Source organism: Haplochromis burtoni, unplaced genomic scaffold, assembly GCF_018398535.1.
Source record: "Haplochromis burtoni strain Fernald_Lab_line unplaced genomic scaffold, NCSU_Asbu1 Contig_72, whole genome shotgun sequence".
NCBI lineage: Eukaryota > Metazoa > Chordata > Actinopteri > Cichliformes > Cichlidae > Haplochromis > Haplochromis burtoni.
The window spans coordinates 1,065,992-1,085,799 of record NW_024582433.1 but is presented as its reverse complement, the minus strand read 5'-3'; the positions used below and the strand labels follow the sequence as shown (position 1 = coordinate 1,085,799).

The following is a 19,808-nucleotide window of genomic DNA, read 5'->3' as shown; positions in this document are numbered from 1 at the left end:
CTTACAAATGGATTACGGTCATTTAATGATGAAACTATCCGCGGAGAGACTGATTTGGAAACAGGCGGATCTTCCTCGGGATTGAAATGGATACATTTGTGCGCTCTCCGGCTGTTGACAGTGATCAGATTTGGAATCGCCCGACCTGGATTGTAACAATGTTGTGATCCCCCGCACACGCTTGGATATATCAACACTACAACACAGGCTTTTTTGTTTTTATTTTTTTTAATGCATTTTGCACTTCTTTTTGAAAACGCCCATCCGACCACTCCGAGCCTATTATCCGGACCTCTTGTGAGGTTATAAACCTGCTTGTTTTTTTAAATTTCATTTTTTATATATAAATTGTTATTTTTAATTTTTTTAAATATATTTTTGGGGGGCAGATTCGTGAGGGAACCGATTTGTCAGCCCCTGCTCGGTGTTTGATAACCGATGTAGGATTTCGACATGCCCTGCGCTGACGACCCCAAAGGCGGACCATTATGACTACATCGGCGAATTGGGTGGCTAACGGGGCAAGCCTTGAGGACTGCCACTCCAACATCTTCTCTCTGGTACGGTATTAATAAATCATGTTCGTCACAGACACGCGAGGCGGCTGTGATGGACAAGTCATAAGACAGTGGGGAGGCACGCTTTAATGTGTGTCTGCTGTACGAAGGTGAACCAATCGCTGATGTTGTTATTAGGCAATCATTAACACGGGTTAGTGATTCGGAATAAACAGCATATTTCACCACTGTATGCCTGATATCATAAAAGGAGGGTTTAACGAGGATAATTCAACTTTGCTATCACATTTTCAAACCAAAACAAATCTCGTGGCGCTTTAAAACGCAGGGTTCAAATGCTACCACAACTGACTGGTCAATTATTTGTGTATTTGCATGTATCTGGCAAGTAAACAATAGATAAACAGTCATTTATTTTCTCCCTATGAAGAGCACAGTGGCCATTATCCTCCACCCCCTTTAAATAATCATTTCACTGGAAATCTTGCAGGAACTCTAATGCATTGCCAAGCAACTAACTTGGAAAGGAGCCCTGCTGCTGCCGCTGTCAGATATCTCTACAGCCAGAGAATAAAGCAAAAAAAAACAACAAAAAAAAACAAAGAACCCCCCAAAAAAAAACCCAACAAAAAAAAACAAAAGAAACCAAAAACCCTCTGATTTTCAGAAAATAATAGTTTTATGCATGGCGCTGCTAGAAAAAAAATGCTACCTATCTCATAAATTGGAAAAAGAAGAAGATCTGCGAATGAGAATTAGTGGAATAATTGTCTCACAAGAGAATTTTTTTTCAAAGCAAGAGAGATCTTGACAGGCAGCATCATGTATTAGGCACACAACGGAAGCAGCACTTTCACACTGAAAACAAGGTGTTTTTGACTCTCCAGGCAGCAGCATTTTTGCAGAGGGTGGAAGAGAACCGAGCGGCGGTGCTTTCACAGTTTTTCATCCTGCAATCAGCGAGTTAACTGTCTTACTACAACAGGCAGCCAAGTGGAAAGGCATGCGGTAGACTGAGCTCAGGCGCAGGCTGCCGCTGAGAACCACAACAACATATGGGTCCTGGGGGCTTTTCTTTAGGTGATCATGCAGGTTGTCGAACTGCAACAGCAGTTGGGACCCTGTTACACTACATACTGAAGTTATAGGGGCACATGTCACATGATTTAAAAAGCACGACACAAAACAGGAGATAGGGGAAGAATAGACTTTGTAGTTAGCACAGAAAGTCAAAATGAATCATCACTTCTTCTTTCTTGTGTACTTGAGTAATATTGGTGTCTGTAACTGGAACAAAGGGGGGGATTTCGAGCTATTTGAGACGCTTGTTTGGATTGCAGTTGCACAGAAACACTGGCATTACGCTAGAAGTCAGCCTGTCAGAAAAGAAAACATCGATTGCCTCTCTGTCACCGTGTCATTCGCGGATATTCCCTTGTGTGTGCGTGGGTGTGTGTCGGGGGAGAGAGCTTGCATTCACTCGCTGTGGCATTATTGGCCATCGTGAACATCCCTTTCAAACGCAGGGAGAAAGACACCATCCATCAGCTGACTTGTTTAGAATATTTATGACTGGCTGGTGCCTAAGTGGTTGCTCACTGGCAGGACTCATGCAGTTCCAAGACGGGACAAAACACTAATGAGACACCGAGTATCCTGATTAGAGGGGATGATGGAGACAAAGAGACAGCAATGAAGAGTTGCATTTTGATGCTCATGTGACAAAATGCGGCAGAGGTGGAGGTTGAGGTGCTGTTAATATCACCCGAAGGGGATGAAATGAATCAGCAAACAAAAACTTCAGCATATTCACGCTTATTGTTTCCTGCAGGCGTCGCTTTAATGCAGAAACGGTTATTGATTAGTGGATGGAATATTGATCAACAAGGAGAGTAATTATTACCTTTATTTAACCAGGAAGTCCCAATGAGCTCAGATCTGTTTTACAAGGGAGACTTGGCCAAGGTAATCAATCACAATATAATAAATATAATATGTTAAAAAAAAGAAAGCTACAAATACAACTTAAAATACAAGATCTACAGCATAATGTAGAATATATAAATACTCATAACATTTAACATGCACAGGTCTCCTGCAGTGCATTCATTCCTTATGATGCTTTTAAACTCACCACTAGATGCAGGCATGATGGAGATGAGGTCTTTCTGTCTGAACTATAAGCACATCAGGAAACAACCATTTAGAGGAAAGTAGCTGGTAACTGTTACAAAGCTACAAAGGTAGAGTGGAAGCTTAGTTACTATTGCTTTGTAGATTAGATGAACCAGCTACTCCTATTCTTCTGATTTTATGAATCAGTCGAAGGCAGCATCAGGTTTTTTTTCTTTTTCATGACAATAAAACTGACTCTGAGGTGGGATGTTTGTGTTTTTTTATCTTTCCCTCTAGGTTGTGTTCTAGTGGCTAATCACTGGGCGCTCCTGCTCTGACAGCCTGTTAAACAGCATTCCAGCATGCATTAACCTTGTCGCTCACACCGACTTGCTTACTGTTATTGCAACCCGCACCATTAAAAAAACAAGGGTACCTTAGGAAGCATAAGCTCCCATAATGTGGGAACTTCATGGGGGCACGGTAGGATTACTGTCATGAGCTCCGTGTGGCCCGTGTCAGATTCTTGAGATTGCTGCAATCACACAACCCACAAAACAACTGTCTTGTGTGCTGGAGATCATCCATCTGTGACAGAAAGCAAACAAGAACCTTTTAGGTGGGAGGCAAAAAAAAAAGAAAAAAAAAGAAAGGAAAAAGAGGTGACATGGTGAGCTAAGTCGAAGTGGCACTGAAACAGGGAAGGGTGGAGGAAAGGGAGAAGAGGAGAAACAGGAATGTTTTGGGCTAAAGGAGTGAGCAGAGAGAGAGGGAGAGGCTGATGGACTGAAGCAGAATCTGTTTTCATTTTAGGAAAGTATTATGACTGATGTGCATTTCCTGACTGCTAGCCTCAGCCTATTTGAGCGAGAAACTGAGAGTGAAAGAGTGAGACAGAGCACGAGAGAAAATTAAAGAGGGAGAATGTAATGGGAAAGAGAGTGAGTGAGAGAGAGAGAGAGAGAGAGAGAGAGAGAGGGAACAGTCATCTTTCTGTGGACTGGGCAGGTTCTTGTAAGACTGAGTCCCAGCCTGAATATGAAACGCAAGGAGGAGACAGTTAAGAGCCTCACAACACAGGAAGCCTGTGTGTGTGTGTGTGTGTGTTTGCACTGGGCACACTGTAAACCATGCAGACTCTGGAGGAAAACTTCAAACACCCGTCATATTATACACACAGGCAGACAAACACACCCGGAGATGCTTTCACAAACACAAGCAGCAACACAAAAAGAGAGGTGGTGGTGGGGGTGGGTTAAGAAAAATAAACACCCACATTCCCACACTCAAACATATGTATCGCAAAAGTGCACGGGCACACTAAAGTCCTCCCACTCTTGCGTGCGCGTACACACCATGCACCTCGTCGCCTTCATCCGGGGTGTGAATGTATCCTACATCCCGGGCTTGTGCAAACATATGTGGAATGGAGAGACCTTAATTAAAGGACTTCTCCTGTCCCCCTCGACAGAGGCACGTGGAGTGTAACACTGGTAATTAAGTGTCCTCAAGTAGAGGTCTAATGTGATCAACTAAAAGGTGCTCATTAGCCAAACTGTATTCCAATAGAGATCTTGCTTGTATAATGATGATGCTACTGTCTGGCGTGGACATAAAAATGCTAAGAGATGAGGCTGAGGGAATAGCATTAACAGCGGCGTCTTGATTTATGGCAGGTGAGCGGCCATGGCTTGTAAGAAGAAGCAGGTAATCAGGAGCAGTGCCTTTTTAATTTAAGCTGTTTGCGTCTGCTTGTTATTAATGGTAGAGAATATTGCAAGGTTGCTTAGGGATGAAAAAGAGCTGGTGGTTGGATAGTGTGTATGTCGTGGTCTGCTGAGCCAAGAAATTGTTAAACTGGGCATCATTTGAATTGTGTGTTGGAACTATACAGCAAGACTACTGTTTTTGGTATTTGGTACACTCTGAGAATGAAAAATGTATAGCTGTTTAATATATATATATAGGTTGTTTGTTTGTTTCTACCATAACGACCTCTAAAAATAAATAATTATTAGCAAATAATGTCACGTATATTACTAGTAGTAGATTGTCGGTCCTCTCAATACGATAGATATTTTTAACATTTTGAGATATTCAGAGATTTATCATTTTTTATTTAAACTGCTAATTATGATCACCTAACAAAAGCACCCAGGACCCATATGTTGTTGTGGTTCTCAGCAGCAGCCTGCGGCTGAGCTCAGTCTGCCGCATGCCTTTCCACTTGGCTGCCTGTTGTAGTAAGACAGTTAACTCGCTGATTGCAGGATGAAAAACTGTGAGTTAAACTTTGTCAGTATTGGTTTTACCAAAAAGATAGTTATGTCACTTCAGTTTTTCTCTTGCTGCAAAATGAGATTAGATTGTCAAGCATCAGGGCGATCGTGGCTCAAGAGTTGCGAGTAATCGGAAGGTTGCCAGTTCGAGCCCCGCCTTGGACAGTCTCGGTCGTTGTGTCCTTGGGCGAGACACTTCACCCGTTGCCTACTGGTGGTGGTTAGAGGGCCCGGTGGCGCCGGTGTCCAGCAGCCTTGCCTCTGTCAGTGCGCCCCAGGGTGGCTGTGGCTACAATGTAGCTTGTTATCACCAGTGTGTGAATGTGTATGTGAATGAGTGGATGACTGGACGTGTAAAGCGCTTTGGGGTCCTTAGGGACTAGTAAAGCACTATACAAATACCGGCCATTTACCATTTACCATACCAACGCTGTCACTGGAACCTGCTATAAATGAATAAAAAATTCAGACTAAACAATAAGTTGGCAGTTACATTCAATCTGTTTCTGATGATAGAGCAATTAACTGTGATAACTTTAATTGTGATGTCAAAAATCACATGTCCGTTGCTGTCTGTGTAGAAATTCACTATTAACGATTACAATTGCACTCAGCAACATTCCTGTTCTATAGTAACATAACCAGAATACAACCAGCTGGCAGCCAATTGAGTCGAGTCCCCTTGAATTCTGCTCATTGACAAAGATTCATTCAGACTGAGGGCAACATGCCTGCAGTCTGTATTTATAAACTACTTGCAACTATTTGCAAACCTTCGACAATCTCGCTGAGAGCGGTTGCAGTCAGTCCAAGTCAGACTGCAACTGTTTGCAGAAAGGTTGCCTCCTACCAGGTGACACGTACCAATTGCCTTATGATCAAAAGTGTGAGTGATTGTGCTGGTGTTGGATGTTTTTTCGGTTTCCTTGGCTAACATTATCTCAGGATTGTGGTACATGAGGTTATCCCTCTTATTCATCGAATTCCCAGAGTATTTTGGGATTGTCTGTCCTGTATCGATACGCTATCACTACGTGAAACTATGCTGCATCAGGTTCCCCCTACATCTAATAAGTAGCAAAACATACAAAAGTAGCAGGAGTATGTGAGTAATAGCTTAGATGTAGTGTCACCATGATGCTGTTTGCTCTTCTGCTGTAAATGGCCTGCTCAGTGCACGTCTCAGTCACAGTTATTTACCCGCCAAAATCATGGGAGTCTAGCCATAAACCAGTCTTTAGTAACAATTTTTCAAACTGTAGCTAAAGACATGCAGTGATAGCACGCAGAATGACTTGTTTCCTTGTGTAAACACAAGCGTTTTTTAAAGAATAAATTAGCCAATAAGCAAGAAAAGGTAAAGGAAATTTTTTTAAGAAGCATTAGCTACAACATATGTAGTGTTAAACTTGGTTAAGACTACATTAAGCTGTTGAATTGTGTGTTTTTAATGGAAGACACCCCATTGGTGAACATTATAAAAGCGGAGGAAGAAACTGCTCACTGGTGTGTTTTGTTATAGAATAATGCAAGTGTATAGCACAAGGGATTAAGTCATTCCAGGCTTGTCTACACATACAGTTGTCAGTATAAATTTAGCATCTTTCAAATCTATGTGTATATAAATAAGAAAAAGATGATTACAAAATCAGGATCTGTCAGATGAAATGATGAGTAAACAAACCTTAATCTAGGCATTCGATATCAGATGCCGGCATTGTTTAAATAAATGCGCTGCGGCTTTTTTATACAAAGATTTTTAAGGGTGACACTGAAGCCAGGACAGCATTAAGGAGTGATCATTCCAGGCTGCTCGCTTGTAGTTCACACAGGTAGCGCTGGCTTCACCTAGCCTCTGTGCAACACCTCCCACTAATCTGCCATCGCTGCCGCAGAGGGAATCCTTTGTCATGGCAATAGGTCTTGTTCAAGCAGTGGCCCACCTGTCTGCCTGGACAGGGCATGCTCTGTGTCAGAAACACATGCTGCACTCAAATAAGTTGTGAATGAGCAGTGTAGTAGTTACAGAAATAGGATAGAGTACGAGTCGAAAACAGGAAGACGGGAATCGCCTAGCTCGTACTTCTGTTTTCACTACACATCCCTTTTCTCGTAAATACTCTCGAGCGTAGTCATGGATCTTATCTGAGCAGAGGGCTTGTCAGGGACCTGCCGCAGAGGTGAAGAACGGTTCAAAGGCAGAGTGGGCGGGAAGGGAGGGAAGGAAGCGCCGCCGGTCCCAGAGCTGGATATGGGACAGGATGGTGCAGGAGTATTTTGGAGCACGGTGGCTTGAGTGTGAAATATGTAAACCCAGCAGTGCCAGCTGTGTTCTATTCTTAGCGCCCGCTGGTGCTCCTGCATGTGTGTAGGGCGACAGAAGTCTGAGAGGGGAAGGAGGATTGGCAGGAATGGGCAGTAGCTGGTGCCATCAGCTGCCCGTGACAGCTGGAAAGTTTGGTAGGTGGTTGGCGAACAGGCTGATAGACTTTTAGAGAAATGTGTATTGAAAACATCATTGTTTAGTGTTGCTTTTGCCATTTTCTTGTCATACTGGGATAAAAAGTACAACATTTTCTTAGCTTTGCACAAGAAAACATTTTATTCACAGAAGATATATATATATATATATATATATATATGTATACAATTTAGACTAAATGGATACTGTGTATTAGGTTATATTATTTGTATGATAATGACATTAAAAATAATCCAAAAAGTACAAAAGAGCACAAAGACAGCTGTGAGTTGTAGTTCAGACTTATTCTACCTGCCACTCAGAGTGGTCCCACCTCTAGTAATGCATATATTTCAGCCGTAATGAAATTTAAATGGGCCAGTTATAAATAAAAATCAGTTTCATGCAGCTGTTATGAAGGGGAAAGTAGCTATAAAAACCAAAGCTGTATTTTACCATGCTATAAAGACGTTTAACTCTATTGTAAGGTTGGACATTTTAACATGAGGGTCTGTGGGGACTGACTTGCTTTTGGAGCCAACCACAAATGGACATTGGAGGCACTGCAGTTTTTGGCACTTCAGCGTTGGCTTCATTTTTCAGCCCTGGAGGTTGTAACTTGGATGATGCAAAACAGCTCTTGATATACATTAAAGCCATGATTTAAATGTTTTATGAAAATATTTAGAAAATAAGGAGCCATGCATACTTTCCTAAAACAAGTTGACGTTGTAGTTAATTATAGATCCCAAGTAAATGCAGTTTCCATCAATTCAGTTGTTATTTGTTATCTAAAAAAAATAAAGATATCCCCAGCAGAGTCACATTTCCACCTACTTCTGCTGTTTTCCGCTACACATGAATTTCACTTTGCTCCTCCACATCTGGATTCAACACAAATTCCAAAGGATGGTACCTAATTGTTAGACATATTCCAGAAACCAGTCAAACTTTTGTTTTATGATGCCGCAGGTCTCATGTAGCATCACACAGGCGTGCTGGGCTTTCCTCGGGGAGATCTGTTTGCTGTCTCTCCACCTGACTGCAGGCCAATTGACAAAGAGAATTTCTTTTAAGGGAGATATTGCCCTGCTTGTAACTGGGCAAATATTTTCTGCAAGCCAGACAGCTTTGCCAATATCATGGCTGGCTGGGATTCAATTGCTGTTAGAGCGCACTTAGGTTAAAGGGTTTCTCATAGAGCTGCAAAACAAGAGGGGAGAGAGAAAACATTAATGTTGTCTGCCGCGCTGTTGCAAATTCTAATTATCGTGTGTTCATGTTCCATTGAGAGATTATCTGCGACCAATCAGACGGGTACTTGATGAGAACAAACACATTATGTGCAGACTGTTGATTCACGACCGTTTGTGCATTGATTCTCACTGCTCTGCCAAACGGCGCGCTCTCTCTCATCTTGAATTAGGCAGACACTCATGATTTTTCAAATGCTAATGAAAATTTGTACAGCTCAATTTCAGTCCTGGCTTGCTTTATGGAATAAATGGACATTGCAGCGTAATAGCGACGCACAAAGAGGTTTGCTGGAATATTTACCAGACAGGACTGAGTGAGTGTGAAGACACGGGGCTGAAAGCGTTCATGCCATGTTGTTGTTGTATCGGGTTGTAAAGAGTGAATGGATGCAAGAGGAGGACTTGAGTGGGATTACATAAGATTGTGTGAGTGCAGAGGACTTTTAGTGTAAAAGCTCTGATTGGCTACCACGCCCACTTAGTAAGCAAAACAATGGATTACAGACAGCAGTCGGGTGAGTTGCAGGTTGGAACCTGTTCAGGTGTGACCTACTGAGATACTAATGGCCTGGCAATGCCTTAGCCCTCCACCCACTCACCTACATGCAGTTTCGTGCTTTTCAGGTTCCTTCCTTATATTCTGTTTATCTGCTGTGTGATGAAACAACTGAAAAGTCATGTTGACTTATGGAGGGCTGTCTTTTTATCTGAAACGGTATCCCTGTGGGGGGGGGAAAAAAATCAATGCAGGAAATTACAAGCCAAATTAGATATTTTTCATACTGCTTATGCTCCATTTGCCCAATTTCAGGAACAATCAGACTATTAACTACTTGTAGGCATTTCAAAAAGCCTCCATGCAGTGCTAATTGTACAATTACTGCACTGAGTAATTTTTTTTTTAATACAATTTAAGTCATTCTTGCTGCACAAAAACTCAGTGTGTAATCCTGTACAACGGTAATGTTCAGTCACATCGGAGCTCATGAATTCCAGCTGTATGGGGCGGGGAGGGGGGAGTAATGCTATAATTTCTAACAAATATTCTTAATCTATTGTAAGTTCAGCGTTAATGAAATTGTAAATAACATTTAGCTGTAAATAGTGATATGATGAGCAATAATACTTGCTAATTATTATTATCAATATAAAATCTGAGACTTTGGCATTCATTTATTCGACTAATTTGACTGAACTGTCCTATAATATGTCTTGTATCATATCTGATAAAAGACTAACATTTCCACTGTGCTGAAATGTGCCAACAAACAGTTTATTTTATATTATTTTTAATGAACAACAAATTTCTAATTAGTTGTTAATGATTAGCAGATAGCTTTGCTCATATTAAAATAAAGATGTCATTAGTCACTAGCGAGCCTAGCTCATTCCCAGGGTGTCAAACCGCTGTTTTGTCAAAGCCACTGGCGTCCCAAAGATCCACACAAGGCGGCCTTTGGTGTTGCAGCTGTGACACAACTGTCCCAGCAATAGTGAGACTGGTCTGAGATCCAGCGTCATGTATTAGACTCCCTTGGTGGCATATCACTGTATTCTGTATATGTGCCATATAACCCCCACACACTCCTAAACAAACTGCCATAAATGTCAGTTTGAGCTTAATAATATCTAATATTGTAAATACTTTATTGCATATTAACAGGAAATAACTATTAACAAAAATGTAATTAACAGTAAATTAAAAAACTAATTAATGATCAATTTAGCATTTATTAACGGTGGTTGTTATGAAGTGTTGGGAGGTGTAGCTGTGCTCAGGAGGGTCGTGCAGCATGCGGCTCTGTGATTTTGAGATTTTTACAGTACTGTAATGTTATATTTTCACTGTAACCCTGGAGACAGAAATCTCCAAACTTGAATATCTTGCTGAATTCCTACAGATGTTGTATGTTGCCTAGCAACTGTTTTTACTTCTCTCTCTTCCTCTTGTGATTCTCCGTTTTTCTGTCTTTTGTGTCTTTTGCTCATTTCTCCCTCCCCGTGGCTTGTCACAGTTAATTAAGTTACACCAGAGACACTAGTAAAGCAGGGGCTGGTTTATTTATTTGCACCTTAATAATTCAGTCGGACTGGACCGCTGCTTTAGTCTGTCCCTTAATGCTTTGAAAGCAGCCTAATGCTGCAGCTTGTGTTGTTTCATTTTGCAAATGGCAGGGGATCTTGTCTTTCAGATGTGGCTTCACTACTGTATGCAGTGTCCAGCTGTCTTTGTTGGTCTTCCGCCGCTGCTCCTCCTACCTCCTACTTCTCTTTGTGTCAGGTGAGAAGTCAGGGTTTGATGGAGGCTTTCCGCGGCGTGATTGGCAGGTCTATCCGTCACTCAGCCCTGGGGACTCTCACTGCTCTAATTAGGTCGCTTGGCTTGCTCACCTCCCAGGGCTGGATGCTGCAGCAGAGCACAGATCAAATGACGGTCCCTTGTTTTGCAGGGGCTTGTAAAGGTGGTGGCAGAAGGCAGAGGAAAGGCATCTGTTTAGTGTCCCAGAGGCCTTTTTTCTACACCTGTTTGGCGCTTTGGTGTCGCTCTCGCTTCCTCGCAAGTGCAGTAATGTGCATCGCTCTTCATTTGTGTTGTAAAATGCCAGAAGGGAGCGCGACTCCTTGTGGGTTAATTTGATTTCAGCGGGTTAATTGATGAAGGGGGAGTCGTTGCCTGTTCTGATTTTTGCCACTGGCTCCTCTAACTGGTGCCTTCTCGGTGTTGACTTAGCAATCGCAGCCTCAGAGCTCACGTTGTCTTTGTTCATATTTAATTTCCGCACTTGATTTTCCGTTGGACTGCTTCAGCATTTCAGCGCTGAAGCGATAAACAAACAAACACACACGCAAAAAAAAAAAAACTGCCATTAAAGTTGTAAGATTTCACTTCCTTTTTTAAAATTGTGACATCTACTGTAGAACCAAGTGTGGCTCAATGCTGCAGCAATCACTGAGCAGTTACTTTGCTGAAAATACTAAAAGAATGGCAGCTACTACGTCAGCATAGCCAAACAGATCAGTAATTGACCTTTCTCATCAGGCCGCACAAAAAAAATTGGAATCTGATTTCATTCTGCAAGCAGAACAGCAGAGAAGTGGCAACCTATTTCTTTATCCGACGATGTAAGGGAAGAGAACCAGGCAGCATGTGGAGAAAGAGAGCTGTGAAAGTGGAGAGAACCGAAGCAGGGAAAACTACTGTGTAGCTGTCAATAATGCCCCAGATTAAAGCTTTCTTGATTTGAAGATTGATTTTGAGGCTAACCAAGGAAAAAAAATTACATTTTGTTTCATTTAGCTCCTTCACAAACGTATCCAGTGCGTTCCCAGTTGCATGCTTTTAACGTGAATGCTTTCAGTTCTAAGAGAATAAGAGGATGTGATCTCGTTCACATTGGCCTGAATGTGACAGCCACATGCCATAAAAATGACTATGAGGGGAATTAATACGTGTAAATATTAAAGGGGATTTCCATAGATGGAGTTTCTTAATTTTATTCTGCATGCACAGCTAATTTCTGTCATGTCAAGAAAACAAAACCAAAGTCCAATTATTGCAAGTACCATTCATGAAAATCTTTATACTCCTAAGTACAATATGTAAGAAACGATGTGAAATAATCTCACATTTGACATGTAACGCCATTATGTGTGTTTTCTTAAGAGCTTATCTAACTTAGTGTTGTGGGAATGCGACAGTCTGTCCCAGCTGATACAGAGCTAGCGGTTTACACACACCTAGGAGAGGATTCTAGTTCATCACTGGTCCTGAAACAACCAAACACTGTCTTGACCCACACCTACCAAATAACGGGACACGCACGGCTTTACCCAGAATACCCAGATTACCCAAAATCCACTGCTTCTTATTCGTATACAGCGTATGTTTCTTCCTACTTTTTTCTACTGTGTGATGTCAGTGAGGGCAGATATGCTTGCGATCATCTCAGGCGCAGAAGTCCTGCCCACCTGCTCATCAAACCTTCTGCTTGCAAGAGGCAGCCAATCAAAAGACACTTGACTTAAAGCGGCGAGGACTCATTTTCAGAGAGCAAATAAAGTCCTCTGACATTGAATCAAAGGGAGATGGATGCTGTTGTGTTTGTCTGATAAAGACAACAAGTCTTATCTAAAGACTCACGGGCATCACAAGCGATCTGAACACACCCCAAATATTGGCAGCTTGGCAAGCGGCTAATCAGATTTGACATTGATGAGAAAGCTATGCCACTCTAAGACAGACTAAGTGTTCGGCATGTGCCAGAGTAGGTAAAACTGCTGAGCCAAGCTGTCTCTCAATCGCCTAAAGTGGCTCCTTTGTCAGCCGGCTCTTGCGCTGAGATTCCTAAAGAAGTGGCGTCTCTCTCAGACGACATTCTCTGTGTGCTTTCTGTCAGCTTTGGTAGAGTATTAGGCGCTTATCCTCTCAGATGATCACATCGGCTGCGTTCCTGTTAGAAGCTCAGGCATTTGCCAAATATATTTAGTCGACCAAGACTAAATATATTTCCTCTTAACTTTCGGTGTAAACGCGTGTTTTCAAAGATCTCTTCTGTCTTCTGCGGCTTTATGTGCTATGGCTTTTCACGGCAGTCGTTTGTCCTGAAAGTGAAAGGAAGTGCTCCGCAGTCATGTCTGAATGCTTTGTCAGTACACGGCTCTTTCTTTTTCTAGGGTTGGGCCAAAGGAGTGTGTGTGTGTGTGTGTTTTCCTGCATCAAAGTACTACTCGGGGAGTTCAAGAGGTCCATTCAGAAGGTCTGCAAGTTTTCAAGAGAAAAATGAGGGGAGTGAAAATATTTTCAGACTGCGGAGACGTTCCTGAAAAGTCTATGTCAAGTGTGTTTTCCTCTCAGCTTTGCCATCTGAGTAATGAATGTTTCCTGTTCATTGTAAAGCTCCCGGGCTTTAAACAGCATATGCACACGAGTTCCAGTTTGTTTGAGCTGCAGTATGACAAACATCTCTAGAAATGGGATCCACTTCTCTCTCTCTATTTTCCTCTTTAAGTTATGTTGTGTTCAAGCACAGTGCGCTAAAGATTAATGCACTGACTTCCATATTTTTGTGATTACAAGCGCGGGACTGGTGTACTGAGGCTGACCTCTGGTTTGGAGACAGATTCTGTTATTCTGAGCTTCCCCCCCCCCCCCCCCTTTTTTTTTTTTTCCCTCCAGGAAATACCTTTTAAACTCTCAGCTTTAAAGTTTGGATTTCTGTCCGACACCACCTTTCAAAGATAAAAGACTGAATCAATCCTATTGTGCGAATGGTGGGAAGATTTTAAAGCAGCTATAGCTAAAGCTAAAGCTGTGTTTTCTAGACAAATAAAAAAACCCAACAAAAAACACATAAAAAGATAAATAAATTTAAAAAAAAGGCAAAGAGAAAAAGTATGAGACACACCTGCCGGGATGTATTACATAGGCATCTGTGGAGGTGAGAAAGTGCTGAGAGATGAGCGGGAGAGTGAAGACGAGGAAGATAATAGAGGTGAGAGTAAGGTCAAGGCTTTGGTCCGTCTTAGCAATTGAAGGAAAAGCTTTTGTTTTTGGTCCTGCATTCAATCAGAAATGAACCAGCTAACCTGGAGAACAAGGGGCTCGGAGGAGTGCAGGGTTTTATTGACAGTGAAACAAAATCTTCCCATCTTTTTTCTTGACCCCTTTGCCTTTTTCCCCTCCCCGTGGTAGTGTTTAAAATAGACAGAGACTGCAGCCTGGAATAATCTTTGATTTGCTCTTTTCTACTCGGAAGGGTGATGAGGAATTTGCTGCTTTCAAATACACATTTGCTGTGCTCTTTTTGCCGGCTTGCAGACTGACAGTCGAACCAAGTGCGCCGACGGCACAAAAGGACATTTTTGTCCTAGTTAATTTCTCTCAGATTGATGAGAGTCGAATCCCAATTGGGTAATCCGTTCTTTTATAACATGTTTTTACAGTTTTGCCTCATTTAGCACCAAAATTGCTCTACTCATACAGCACATTGTTGTTGTTGAAATCCATTCTCTGATTTGGTGTGCACTTCAGGAACTTAACCCCCCCATTCCTTTAAAGAGCGGCGATGACAGAATTATACTTAAATGAGTCAAATAACCGGTTTTTTTTTTGTCCTTTGTGACTGGATTTTCTTCAGCAACACTGATTTGTCAGTGGAGTAGCAAATAATAGCTCCGCTCTTTGTCTCCAGACTCAGTTGTGATATCAGTTGAATTCACATGCTTGACAGATTTTCTCTTATGTGTTACAAGTGGTAATTTATTCATACAAATATGAGAATTAGCTGTTTGTTAGCACTGCTACTGATTTCGGAGGTCTGATAGTGAAGGTGAAGAGTGCTGAGAGATCATTATCATCCAGCAAGAGTGTAGCTATCACTGCCTCCGTGTACAACTCATATATTAAAGAAAAACACGGACACAGTATTGACGAACGCGCACGTAGCCGATAAATGAACGAAAACACACACGCGCGCACAGACAGATAGATGAGCAGATCTTAGCTGTCACGTCTGAAAAATAACTGGACATCAGTCGGAAAATATGTCCGCCTCCCGATGCACGCCAGTGATTTCTTTTTCTAATTTTTTTTATTTCGAGCACTTCTGGTCTGCACATCATCACAGCTGCGGTGTGTGTGCATGCCAGTGTTTGTGTGCAGGCATGTGTTTGGATGTGCCCGCCAGCGTGTGAGCGCAGCTCTGTTCCCCCTTCCTTCAACTGTGCCACAGCTAATCCTCCACAGGAGTTCAGCAGCACTTGCCACATGGCCAAGAAGCACACAGCACCTTTTGACAGCGCACTCTGGCCCAAAAAGACAAAAAACAAACCAAAAAAGCTCATTATTTGATAAAACCTAAGCCTTCTCCACACAGATTGGGTTTTGTCTGATTGTTGGGGGTTTCTCTGTGTTATTGTTGGCTCTTTACCTTAAAATCTAAAGCGCCTTGAGTTGATTAGAATTATACTGGCAGAAATTAAGGTGACTTCTTCCAACTTTTGCTATAAATTGCTGTGCAGACTTCTAAGCGGAGCATGTCTGAAGGGGGCCGTTTGAAGAATCCGTTCACGGGAGCGTGCGTTTCGCTGGTATGCCGCCATTGTAAATATATATTCTGACAACTTTGCTTCCATCATCTCAGAGCTCCTGATTCAGTAGAAGCAGCAGACAGCTGTGCCAAACAGTGGAGGAACTTTTGACATTGACTGGGAGTGACGAGGCAGTGCAAGCAGATGTCTTCCTCTTTGCTTTGGGACAAACAGCATCTTTGACCTTGTCACGGCTAATTTTAGGGCTCGGCTTATCACAGCGCCAATGTTTATATCTTCTATTACACGCGCTGTCGTTATAGAAGGGACGCGCTCGTAATTATGGGTTCGTTTTGCTGCGAGGATGTTCCTGCGTGCCAAATGCATACTTTATTGTACGCTCACAATTTAGGACGTCTGCCAGTAGGTAATGTGGATATGTTCGTTAGGAATACTTGAGCATATACAGACCCTTCCTCAGAGTCCTTGCTTTCTCTTTTTAGCTTCTTATTTGGGTGCAGAGAGTAGTCGCCAGTTTGCAAACACACTTAACATTTCTATAAGCCTCCTTGTCCCCTCTTTTTACAATCATCACAACCGTAGAGCCTGCTTTTCTTCACCCACTCAAAGACACCGCGGGCTTTAATTTCCTTTGAGCTGCTCTTTTCTACCTGTGTCTGCGTTAAAGTGGGTCAGTATTTTTCTTCCCTTCGTTGGCCTTGGATGGCTTGGTGCCTGGGCCAGTGTGCCAAACATGATCCTCACAGCTGGGTGAACACAGGGGAGGAGAGGAGGGCAGCGCAGCACACTCAGAGATTTTCCCTCTGCCTGCCAAATCTCTGTCCTGTTCAACAATGCCTTTGTGCACTCTGCTCATTCATGCTCGAATGCAAACACGAAAACACAAACAAAGATCAGAATATAGTTTCCGGAGCACACGTGATCATCACAGGATCACTGACATTTGTGTGTTTTGGTTTCTTTACCCACACTATGTGTGTTCTCCTAAAAAAAAAAAAAATCAGCATTATGACAGGATTATGTCTCCTGTCAGGCTTTGATGGAGGAGACGTTTCCAAAGTTGCAAGTCTGCAGCAGGCGACAGAAACACCCTTTATCTCATTAGGCTAAATGGAGAAGATGTCAAGTGCTGGGCCAGATTCCAGCCATTGAACCTGACACTTGTTTCCTCTTTTCATGTCTCTCTCGCTTTTGGCTTGGCCTGCATTTCAGTGCCGCCACTCCTGCAGTAGTTCATTCATGCATTTCACTCAAGGCCATCCTTTACGTCTCCCTGTCACTCTCCAGCTCGTCTCTCTGCAGTAGTTACACACTCTTTATGCTATCTTTACAGCAGCACCAGCAGCGGCGAGAGCGGCGAGTGAAAGCATCGATTAAATAAGGTTACAACAACACAACAGGGACACGTTAAATAATTTTAACTGTTTACGCAACGATCATAGCCGTGTAAACAGGAAGCCGGCGAAAATAGAAAATGAATGGACGGGACATATATTGGGCAGATATTGACTAAATCAGCAATGTCTGATGTGATAACACCATTTATATGGTCACTGTTAAAAATCACACCTAATGGGTTCATCCATAATGCTCGTTTTAATTCATCTTCTATATAATAATGGTTTATTTAGAAGCTGATGTTTTTAGAAATCCTCACTACAACAGTATTGCACATTAACTATTAGTTAATAAATGATTAAAAAAAGATATTTATTAAACTCAGGATCATTTTAATCATCGTTCTGCAAGACGTTCAACTGTAGTTCATTTATGCAGCCGACAAAACACAAAACAAAACAAAAGGTAAATGAAAAAGAATGAATAAATAATTTAGTCATGAAAAGTAAAGCTATTATCTGTGCTGAAGTGTGGAGGATGAAATCAGTAATCTCTCAGCCCGGGGAAAGAAACTACTTTCTGTGGCACGGAAGTGGATACATCTGTATCGCTTGCCAGATGGCAGCAGGGTGAACAGGCTGCGGCTGGGTTGGGCATTGTCATTTAGCATATCGCTGATGTTCGCTAGATCGGTACCTATGATATTATGAGCATTTTTAATCACATGCAGCAGAGCCTTCCCATCCTGGGCTGTGCACAACCTATCAAAGTTTGTGATGTTTCCAAATGACTTTTTCTTGTGCGTGATTTAGGAAGAACATTCATTTCCAAGGGTGTAAATGTGTCATGTCGGTGTCCTAACGATTCCCAGGAATCTAGAAGCGTTCACATGCTCCAGCTCAGCTCTGCTGCTGTGTGCGTGTATGTCTTTGCCTCCTTTTTTTTTTTTTTTTCAATCATGGAACAATCAGTTTCTTGGTTTTGTTGTTGTCAAGCAGTAGATTGCTCTCTGTGCAACACACTGCAAGATTGTTAATTTTCCTCCTGATATAAACTCATATCGGTGTCAAAAATAGAAAAGAAGAAAACCAACCGTCGCTTTTTAACTGAAGCCAAGACAGCATCCTGTAATGTCTGGCCTGAAATGCAAAAATATTCAATGCAGAAGTATAAAAAAAAGCGTGAAACGGCAAATCCGCTCGCTTTGGTGAGGCTCGCACCAGAGAACAAGAGAAAAAAAAGTGAAATGATTAAAGAATTGTTAAAAAGATTACTTGCTAAATTAACTCATAAATGAACTAATTATTTTACATTGCATTTAACTGTGTTTGCACTGAAGCCACGGGGAAATTACTCTATTATTTACTGTAAGTATTAACAATGCATTACAAATACAAGATTTAAGGTTCTTTTAATTGCTCTTCTCTTCCAGGCGGAGTTGACGGGCATTAAATGGCGTTGCTACAGGTTCTCCAGCGGCGGGGAGTACGGGCCCGTGATCTCCGCCCCGGCCCAGGACGACCCGGTTCTGCGCAGCTTCATGCGCTGCGTGCAGTCCAACCTGCTGTGCGTGTGGCGACGCAAAATCAAGCCCGATGCCAAGGAGCTGTGGATCTTCTGGTGGGGCGAAGAGCCCAACCTTACTGGTGTCATTCATCAAGAGCTGGAAGGTGAGAAAGAGGATGAAAGCGATGAAGGATGAGGGTCGCTCCTGTGTTCTATCCATCTCAATTATTTTTCCATCCCATCGGTCTTCGCCTCAGCTTCCATTGTGCTCTGGAAGTTGAGGTTGTAAGCTTTACGGGCTTGTAGTTGCTTTATATAGAGGGGAGTTATCATGTGAAATACAGTCTTCTTGTGCTTTTAGTGGATTTTATGAAAAACTGTCAGAGAATCGTGAAATATGTGTTGTGTGTTAGATACATACACACAATAACGCAGGGTTTCATAGTGTGGCATAATGCCTGTATGTTATACATGAGCCGCAGGGGCTCTCATATAGCAGACCTGAGTATTATGCAGATTCAGGCTGTTTAGTCGGCTGCACATTTGTTTAAGATGTTTAGGGCATATTGATCCGGTTTGTGTGGAGCAGTCCTATTTCTGAGCCCCTTATAGCTCATATCTGTGTTTGCTTTTGCATCTCAAGTGTTTATATGCTGCTTCAGGACTATCACTATGATGAAGCGCAGCAAACAAGTAGATTTTTCTTGCCAGCGTGACTATGTGTGGCGGCGTGTGCTGGTGAAAATTACACCGAGATATCTCACTTGAGAGAGTGCTACTGTCAGCACTGTTGTCCCTATTTATAGCAACATTTGCATTATCTCGCTGTGCACGTGTGTGGAAGTCTAACGTATCGACCGAGCCTGTGGAAGACGGGGAAACAGGAGAGGGATTGTGTTGGGTTTGGTTCAGCAGGACACGAGTCGGGAGCTGGGAAAGACAATATTGGATGTAGAGGTGGAAGCGATAGCGAAAATTTCAGTTTTTCGGTTATCTATTAAAGCTGACTTGACGTGAAAAGGCCTTTCAGGCACTGCAGTAGGTATTTGACAGATGTTTTTGCCACTGCCGGGGAGAGCCTTTTACTCTGCACAAACATGTGTAAGAGAGAAAGATACGCTGTATATTCTGAGTTACGTTTGCATCACTGACACAGAGAAAACTCACCTTTTTTTCATTGCTACCCCTCCCCTATCCAAACTGCCAGCATCCAAACTCCACTTTTATATCTACTCACATCATCCAACTCCGATATAATCTGGCCTTTGTGAAAATGGTATTTTTT

The 19,808-nt window shown here is 42.3% G+C and overlaps 1 protein-coding gene across 3 annotated transcripts in view; it reads left to right on the top strand.

Moving 5' to 3' along the window:
• Positions 1-6: 6 nt before the first annotated feature.
• Positions 7-19,808, top strand: part of LOC102298028 (mediator complex subunit 13L) — an 84,026-nt gene continuing 64,224 nt past the window's right edge. For 2 of the 3 annotated variants that reach the window (XM_005930064.3, XM_005930063.3), the window contains exons 1-2: positions 7-560; positions 18,450-18,687. In XM_005930064.3, coding sequence (XP_005930126.1) covers positions 489-560; positions 18,450-18,687 — 310 coding nt within the window. In that variant the 5' untranslated portion in view covers positions 7-488. The remainder of the gene's footprint in view (positions 561-18,449; positions 18,688-19,808) is intronic. The other variant, XM_042221688.1, reaches the window with a different exon arrangement.